The sequence below is a fragment of the Trichechus manatus genome, unplaced genomic scaffold, assembly GCF_000243295.1.
Source record: "Trichechus manatus latirostris isolate Lorelei unplaced genomic scaffold, TriManLat1.0 scaffold00008, whole genome shotgun sequence".
NCBI classification, from domain to species: Eukaryota; Metazoa; Chordata; class Mammalia; order Sirenia; family Trichechidae; genus Trichechus; species Trichechus manatus.
The window spans coordinates 22,942,139-22,951,449 of NW_004443944.1; the positions used below are offsets into that span (position 1 = coordinate 22,942,139).

At 50.8% G+C, this 9,311-nt stretch overlaps 1 protein-coding gene across 2 annotated transcripts; it reads left to right on the forward strand.

Annotated features, from left to right (window-relative positions):
- The first annotated feature begins 607 nt into the window (after positions 1-607).
- ZHX3 (zinc fingers and homeoboxes 3) lies at positions 608-9,104 on the forward strand. 2 transcript variants are annotated; one of them, XM_023724638.1, is made up of 3 exons: positions 608-3,606; positions 7,450-7,518; positions 7,630-9,104. In XM_023724638.1, the coding sequence occupies exons 1-3, from the start codon at positions 753-755 to the stop codon at positions 7,638-7,640; spliced, it is 2,934 nt and encodes a 977-aa protein (XP_023580406.1). In that variant the 5' UTR covers positions 608-752; the 3' UTR covers positions 7,641-9,104. The 2 variants fall into 2 exon arrangements, with proteins under 2 accessions (XP_023580406.1, XP_023580401.1); XM_023724633.1 differs by having other exon boundaries at positions 7,450-9,104.
- The last annotated feature ends 207 nt before the right edge of the window (positions 9,105-9,311 follow it).

Consider the following 9,311-nt stretch of genomic DNA (forward strand, 5'->3'; position numbering starts at 1 on the left):
AGATCTGGTGATCTGCTTCCAAGAGGTCACAGCCTTGAAACCCAATGGAATGCAGTTCTATTTTACACACACAAGGTTACCATGAGTCAGAATCAACTCAATGGCAATGGGTTTATTCTCATATATGGGAAGGCTATGAAAAGGAAAACGCTTGTTGGCTCAAACATCTAAACGAAAATTACACTAGGATCTTTTGTTCCCACTCTGACATGGTCAGAATTAATTTCAAGGCCCAAAAGAGGGTGTTTTGTTTTGTTTTCACTCTGAGTTGAAATTGTAAAGCAAGGATGAAAAAACCAAAAACCAAACTCATTGCCGTCAAGTCGATTCTGACTCACAGCAACCCTATAGGGGAAATAAAACCAAAAAACATGGTTCGAGTCTATTAAGTGGTACTAGAATATCCCAGGGCATTCTTCAGGGCACTGCTTTGTTAGAGTTTGGAGGCCTCCTGAACCAGACCTCACATCCAAGCTGCTGATAAACTTCTTGCAAAAAGACCTAGATGATACAAGGCCCACAGTGGAGTGTGTCTGGGTAGCTAAGAAATGCACAGACAGAGCTTAAGAGGCTCTAATCATTGTTTTTTCTTCCTCCTCAGGTTTAATAAGGAAAAGCTGCTTTCTGCAAACAACTGAAAAAGCTGCCCTTGGAAACAGTTTCTTTGGCCCTCATGGTGCAGCGGGAGCTGAGACTGTGAAACCTTTGCTGGGACGAGCTCTCAAGGCTGAGCACCCAGAGCGATCGTTGCCATGGCCAGCAAGAGGAAATCCACCACGCCGTGCATGATCCCCGTGAAGACAGTGGTACTGCAGGATGCCAGTGTGGAGGCCCAGCCCATGGAGGCTTTGCCTGAAGGGCCCCAGCAGGATTTGCTCCCTGAAGTGCCTGCTGCTAGTAGCGAGGCAGCCCAGAACACCAGCAGCACCAACAGCACTACGTTGGCCAATGGGCATCGGAGCACATTGGATGGGTACTCCTATTCCTGTAAATACTGTGACTTCAGATCCCAGGACATAACCCAATTTGTGGGACATATGAACTCAGAGCACACAGACTTTAATAAAGACCCAACTTTTATATGCACTGAATGCAATTTTCTGGCAAAAACCCCCGAAGGGCTTTCCCTGCACAACGCCAAGTGTCACTCGGGGGAAGCCAGCTTTGTGTGGAATGTGGCCAAGCCAGACAATCATGTAGCTGTGGAGCAGAGCATCCCCGAGAACACCAGCACTCCTGACCTACTTGGGGAGCCCAATGCTGAAGGGACCGATGGACAGGCTGAAATCATCATTACCAAAACTCCAATCATGAAGATAATGAAAGGCAAAGCTGAAGCCAAAAAAATTCATACGCTCAAGGAGAACGTCCCCAATCAGCCCGTTGGTGAGGCCTTACCAAACCCTTCAGCTGGGGAAACAGAGGTGAAAGAGGGTGATAACTCCATCAATGGGGCAGTTCCAGTTAGCCAGGCATCTGCCAGCTCGGCAAAACCCCCCCATGCAGCCAACGGGCCCCTGATAGGAACAGTTCCGGTTTTGCCGGCTGGTATAGCACAGTTCCTCTCCCTCCAGCAGCAGCCCCCAGAGCATGCCCAGCATCATACCCACCAGCCACTGCCCACGTCCAAGTCCCTGCCCAAAGTGATGATCCCCCTGAGCAGCATTCCGACGTACAATGCGGCCATGGACTCCAACAGCTTCCTGAAGAACTCTTTCCACAAGTTCCCTTACCCAACCAAAGCCGAGCTCTGCTATTTGACTGTGGTGACCAAGTACCCAGAAGAACAGCTCAAGATCTGGTTCACAGCCCAAAGGTTGAAGCAAGGTATCAGCTGGTCCCCTGAGGAGATTGAGGATGCCCGGAAAAAGATGTTCAATACAGTCATTCAGTCTGTTCCTCAGCCCACAATCACTGTTTTAAATACCCCCCTGGTGGCCAATGCTGGCAATGTCCAACATCTCATCCAGGCTGCGCTACCAGGTCATGTTGTGGGACAGCCAGAGGGCACAGCAGGGGGACTTCTGGTCACTCAGCCACTGATGGCCAATGGGTTGCAAGCAACGAGTTCATCTCTCCCCCTAGCAGTCACATCTGTCCCCAAACAGCCCACCGTTGCACCTGTTAACACTGTGTGTTCAAATACGTCATCGGCTGTGAAGGTGGTGAACACGGCCCAGTCACTCCTCACAGCGTGCCCCAGCATAACTTCCCAAGCCTTCCTTGATGCTAGCATCTACAAAAATAAGAAATCTCATGAACAGCTGTCAGCTCTGAAAGGTAGCTTCTGTCGGAACCAGTTCCCCGGACAGAACGAAGTGGAGCATCTGACCAAAGTGACTGGCCTCAGTACCAGAGAGGTACGGAAATGGTTCAGTGACCGGCGCTACCACTGCCGGAATCTGAAGGGCTCCAGACCCATGATGCCCAGTGACCACGGCACTGTCATCATGGACTCCACCCCAGAGGTGCCCTTTGCCCCACCGTCCAAGGCCCCTGAGGCAACCTGCATCCCTACAGCGGCCACACTAGTAACCTACCCTTCTGTCAAACGACAGTCCTGGCACCAGACCCCTGACTTCACACCAACCAAATACAAAGAAAGAGCCCCCGAGCAGCTCAGAATCCTGGAAAGCAGTTTTGCACAAAACCCCCTTCCTCTTGATGAGGAACTGGACCGCCTGAGAAGTGAAACGAAAATGACCAGAAGAGAAATTGACAGCTGGTTTTCAGAGAGACGGAAAAAAGTGAATGCTGAGGAGACCAAGAAGGCTGATAACACCTCTCAGGAGGAAGAGGAGGCCGCTGAGGATGAGGGTGGGGAGGAGGATCCATTCAGTGACCTGAGGGTTGCCGGTGAAAACGGCTCCTTGGAAGTGTCGAGCAGCCACTCCCTGGCAGAGCGCAAAGTCAGCCCCATCAAAATTAACCTCAAGAACCTGCGGGTCACAGAGGCCAATGGCAAGAACGAGCTCCCAGGGCTGGGCGCCTGTGAGTCCGAGGATGATGGAGCGAGCAAGCTGGCAGAGCAGCCCCCAGGCAAGGTCAGCTACAGAAAGACAGCCCAGCAGCGGCACTTGCTGCGGCAGCTGTTTGTCCATACCCAGTGGCCCAGCAACCAGGACTATGACTCCATCATGGCCCAGACAGGTCTGCCGCGGTCGGAGGTGGTGCGTTGGTTCGGGGACAGCAGGTACGCCCTGAAGAACGGCCAGCTCAAGTGGTACGAAGACTACAAGCGGGGCAACTTCCCTCCAGGGCTGCTGGTCATAGCCCCCGGCAACCGGGAGCTGCTGCAAGACTATTACATGATGCACAAGATGCTGTATGAGGAGGATCTGCAGAGCCTCTGCGACAAGACCCAGATGAACTCGCAGCAGGTCAAGCAGTGGTTTGCTGAGAAAATGGGCGAGGAGACCCGGGCTGTGGCGGACACGGGCAGTGAGGACCAGGGCCTCAGCGCCGGGGAGCCTGCAGCAGTTCACAAAGGGATGGGTGACACCTATTCAGAGGTGTCCGAGAGCAGTGAGTCGTGGGAGCCCAGTGCCCCTGAGGCCAGCTCAGAGCCCTTCGACACCTCGAGTCCCCAGGCTGGACTTCAGCTAGGTAAGGAATCTGTGGGAACCACGGCTATCCTCTGTGGGTAAGGGGAGAGGGCCCTAAGGGCAGGGCTGAACATATCACATGGCAGGACCAACGGCCTGCCTCTTGAGGGGTCAGCTGACAGTGGCAGTAGTTGGAGTGTAACATGATAAAGGAAGGGTTGGAAGTTGTTTGGTTTGGTTTGTTGTAAACCTTGTGTACAAGACAACATGGTGAACCTACAGAGGTCCGAGCTTTTCTAGAGGTTTCTTAGCAGTAGGAGAGAGGATTCTAACGACAGCACAAAGAAAAGCAAAAGGTCAAAATATCATCTGAATCGGGTAGAACCACAACCACTAGGTAGGAGAGAGAAACAGGACTTTTGAAGAAATTCAACTCAGATTGGTGAACAAAAGGAAGGATCGTCCTTAGATGGATGAAGGTTTTTTTTTTGTTTTTAATCCTGAAAATCCTGTATTTTGCATTTTTATTGTTCTTCCTGATGCAGAAGAAACGTTTGTCATAATGGAAAATAACCTTCCCACTTAGGCGAATGTGGAATCAAAAGCTTGAATTTTGTTCCTCAGTTTCTCTGGATCATGGAATTTTAGTACCTGAAAATTAAATTTAGCTTATTTTTTTGAAGCCACAGTTTTGAAACCACAGACAAATCAAGTTATCAGGTGTTGATTTTCTAGGTTCTTGACCCCCAGTTGAGTTTCCAGCCTCTCCCCGTCCATACCCTTCCAGTATTTGTCTCCTCATTAGAGGCCCGTTCACTGGGTGGTCAGGAGAGATGCACTTTAGTTTTTCACAGGAGGCTGTGGAAGCTGATGAAGTATTTGCGTTCTCAGATTCTCTGGCCTGTGAGCCTTTAGAAGCTGGTTCTGGGGTCTGCTGTTTCTGGATTCAACTTCGTTTTTCCTCAAGGCCCTTGGAAACAGAGCAGGGGGCATGAGTCAGTGACATCTTCATGGGGAGCACCATGTGGCACCAAGGTTTAGGTTTACTGGGCCAGTTGCAGGGGAGCTTGGGAGCCTTCTCTAGCATTGGGCCTGCCACCCGTGCAATACCTGTTCCTGGCTTTGGATCTAGGATCCCTGGTGGGACAGTGGTTAAGAACTTGGCTGCTAACCAAAAGATTGGCAGTTCAAATCCACCAGCCACTTCTTGGAAACCCTATGGGGCAGTTCTACTCTGTCCTGTAGGGTTGCTATGGATTGGAATTGACTTGGTGGCAACAGTTTTTTTTTTTTTTTTTTTTTTGGGCTTTGGATCTACTAGCAAAACAGCATGGATTTCTGGGGCTAGGGCATTTAGCATGCAGACCAATTTTTTTATTATGATTTTTAATTAAAATTTTATTATAATTCTTTGGTAGCATATGATAGTCAACTTTTAATGATTAAAAACATTGGCAAAGCAATTCGAGTGAAGACTCACTAGGGGCCAATGTTTAAAGAAATATAAGCGCTGGGGTACATATGAGGTACTTTTTCCCACTAAATTTCAGGTGTGGTTACCTCTTTTCCTGGACAGGTATAAGCAGAAAACGAGTTTCGAACAGAGCTTTTCTTCAACTCTGAGGCTCCTGGGTCTTTGATGCTTCTGGATGATAAAGTCACCTGTGTTTGCTTTAGAGGTCCTGTGGGCAGCTCAGTGGGTAGATTTGAGAGAGGCAAGACTAGAGGGAGGGAGGCCAGTAAAGAAGCCTTCATCATCCTCCAGGTGAGCAGTGCTGAGGATCTGGGCCAGCTGGGATGGTAGAAACTGAGGAAGCATGGCTTAGAGGCAGGACGTGGGCCTGAGGGTCAGACAGGTCCTGTTCTCCACTTATGAGCTCTGTGACCTTGGAGAGTTACTTGACTTTCTGAATGACAGTATCTTACTCTGTACAACAGTGGTGCTGCTGGCTATTTGATGGATTTGGGGGAGAATTAAATGAGATGTGTGTAGAATGCCTAGCAGCAGTTCTTTATGGAAAGGTCACTCTGATTCTCTTGAAGAGAAGGGAACAGAAAGGCTTTAGTAGGTGAAACCTGGGGACTTGGTGATTGAGAGAGAGAGTGGAGGAAAGGATGACTCCAGATTTCCAACTTGAATAGCAGGTTGATGGTGGTTCCCTTAACTGAGGAAAAGAACTTGGGGAGGAGCATGTCTGGGAAGAGAAGACAGTTTGCACCTTTTGCCTTTGAGCCTCCGGAAACCACCGGTGGGGGCCTTTCCAGCAGGCACTGGCTCTGAGTCTGAAGGTCTGGGAGAAGGTCAGGACTGGAGAGAGAGGTGTGGGCGTCTGTGGCTAGGTGGGTAGGACTGGGAGAGCAGCTGGACCTTCCGGGGGCAAGCACTGAGGAGCAGACCAGGCAGATAGAGGAGGGGGAGTCCAAGAGGTTGGGCAGATGAGGGGAGCAGCAACCAAGAAGCTGAAGGGATGTGTTGGGGGAGTCCCAAAAAAGCAGCTTGAGGGGTGCAGAAAAACACCCAGAAAGCATCCGTGGGATTGGGGACTTTGTCATGAGCAGCCTCAGTGTTGGGCCCTGTGTTGGGGTCTCATCCCCAGGGCCAAGCACAGTGCCCTGCCCTCACTTCTCAGAGTTCCCCCAGCATTTCCTGGATGGTGTCACCTTGTTTCCGCACCACAGCTGAGCATTGTCGTTATTTATTTGTTTGTTTACTTTGGCCTGGCAGATCCCAGCTCCTCCACCCAGTCACTTTCCACCTAAGACCTGTAAAAAGGACAAAATTCCGGTTCTTTCTCAGAGTATTTTAAGCTCATTTGAAGATGACAGTTTTGAAACATAGTTGTGCTATTGTTGCCCCCTCACTTAAGGAAAAAGAGACTTCCAGTTCTGCCCATAAGTTTGGAGGGGAGCCATGTTGTCTGTTGTGAAGAAAGCCTATTCTTGTCATGTTCACAGAGTAGGGGGAGGCCTGCTCTGCAAAGCCCACAGTGGGCGCAAACGCCCAGTGGAGCCCAGAGTCCCTGGTCAGCAGCTGGGGCTAAGCACATAGGGCCACTGGCCCTGAAAACATATTGGCCCCTTGCTGGCCTTTCCAACTCTGGCTGTGTCCTCACTGGGGAAGACTCTCCTTTCTCCAGGCCCCACAGCTCACAGCCGGCTTCATACAGTGGTGGGTGGCGTGTCCAAGAGCTGGAGTGCCGGAAGGGAGGCTTCCTGTGGCTGGAAGCAGAGCAGGTTGTCTCTCCTCGCTCATCTGAGAGGCTTTTCCAAGTTGGCCCAAGTGCTCTTAGGCTGCACCCACCTCTGGGCTTCCTGTGATTACAAGTAGCCCAGGACATCCTGCTCAAGAGAGATGAGGACGTTTGAATAACGATGTTATAAAAGCTGAACTGAAGATGGGATGAAGTGCTATCCTCAGTGGGTCTAAACAGGAGTGGCCATGCCATTGTGGCATTGTCCCCTTCTCTCTCAGGCAGATAACGGCGGGGTACAGGAAGGGCTTGTCTGTTCATCCACAGCTGCCTCTCATGGCTTTCTCAGCCAGCCCAGTGCAGGGGCCAAATCTGTGAGCACCACAGGTGATGACCCTCTGAATGGTTGACTTAGGGTTGGAAGCTATAAATGAAGTAAAGACATCACTAGGATATATATCAGAAACCAGACCTGGTGCTGTTATATTAGAGTAGTGTGTTCTGGAGAGCCTGAGGGGGAGAGGGCAGGATGAGGCACACTGGGACAGGGCTCCAGAGGGGTGGCCTGGGCAGCTGGGCCAGGGCGAGCAAGGTTAGAGGAGGGCCTGCAGAAGACAGCTGCTGCTCTAGCTGTCACCCTGGGCTTGGCGGCGGTCCCTGAGTAGTCTCAAGGCCTTGCCAGACTTAGGCAGCATCCTGTCTGTAACCCACAGGTGCTTTTGCACATACCCTCCGACTGGGGAGTGGGAGGAGCAGCCTGCCAGAAGACACTGCACATGGAGGTAAGTGGTCCCCAAAGCCAGTGACACCATGGCTTGGCCAGTACCAGGCTGCCTTGGGGGCTGTACGAGGAGTGACTGACGTGGAGGTGACAGCGTGTGTCTTTTCTTCAGAAATAGACTGAATGTGAACCGATTACTGTGAAGGGCTGGCCAGTCTGGGATGCTGCCTGCTGCACGGAAGGGCCAGACCTGACCCTGCTGCCTGCTGCTGTTCCCAGGCCCGGACGCTGGCCATCCGAGAGCGTGTCCATGGCCTCGCAGCCAGCCCAGAGCCCGCCAGCCACCACCACCATCGGCCTACCATCACCGAGCAAGCGGGAGAACAGGATTCTTGTCAGTTCTTCCTCCCACAATGTAGGACCTTTCCTCTGCCTTCCAAAATAGTTCAGAATTCATATTCATAAACACAGAATCAACTTTTTAAGATATACATCCGCTTATACACATTTAATAAAACATCAGATTATAAACACTTTCATTACATAGAAACTGTGATTAGCAAACAGCACATTGTCTTTTACGTCATCTCTGAAAATGCCCTGTGACTGTTCTCTGGGGATTGCTGGAGCCACACCTCCCCCCTATCCCGCACTCTGGTGGTGCAAGTTTATTGCACTCAGAGCTATGTCCAGAGCCCCTGTGGCCCTGCTTTGTTTTTCGTTCCTCAAGGAATGCAGCACTTTTGAAGAGACCTCTCCATGCTGGGCAGTAGCCAGCAGTGTTTTATGCCAGGCTTGCCTTGCCATGTGGAACAATTGGTACAGAACCCGCCGTCACCCTCAGTTTAAAAATTAGACTGGTGATTTGATTAGTGTCTGATGCTTACTGCTTTCCTGAGTTGGTTTAGTAATTCTGCTTTTTCATGGGAGTGTGAATCATGGACCCTAATTTTTCAGTTATCAGATTAACTAAAGAAACATTTGTTGTTAAGCCTCACATACTGACCTATGTACCTGCCTTTTTTTCCCACCCCCATCTAGCCACTTTGAGAACGAGAGGAAAATTGAAAAAGGAAATGGGAAGGGGGCAAATGAAGGTGTATAACCATGGCCTGTAGTTTTGGCCACTACCTTTTTCAGAGCACTTTATCCACACTCAATTTAAAGTCTCACATGGCTCGTGAAGGAAGAACCATGCTTGCCTGGTAGCAGAAGTGAGGACTGAAGGGATCCGGGGACTGCAGAGTTATCAGAGACGGGGTGCCTCCAGCACAAAGACCCACATGTGGGGATTCCTGACAAAGTACCGAAACTGCCCCTGCCCTTCCGTGCCAAGGGCCCAGCTGGTGTGCTGGGCTGCACTAGACATCACTGTGAAGATGTTCTTAAATGTTCCATCTTCACATCCCCAAACTTGGAAACACGATCTCTATCTACTTTAGCCTGAACCCTCATATCCATTTTTGAATTGAGAAAATCACATGAAAAGGTGCCTTCGAAACACGGGAAAATGTGCTTGCTAAGCTGTAGAGACTATAAATCCCTCCTCTCCCGAGACTGGTTCTCTGAGAGCAGCAGGTAGTGTGGGGGCAGCAGAAGACGCATCACCTGTCACTCCTCTCGCCCCCTTAGAAACCACCTGGTTCCCAAAGCACCAAGCCACATGTCCCAGGGCCTCGCGGGTGCACTTCTTCTGGGGCCCAGGCTGGGTGGGCAGCACTAGGGGACCCCAGAGAGAGGGCAGGGCTTTGGGCAAGAAATCACGGTGGTACTTTAATCTCTGCCCTCTCCTCCACCCCACCCAGGGAACCAGACTGGGCAGGGCACCTCACTGGTCTGGCTCAGAGGAGGGGG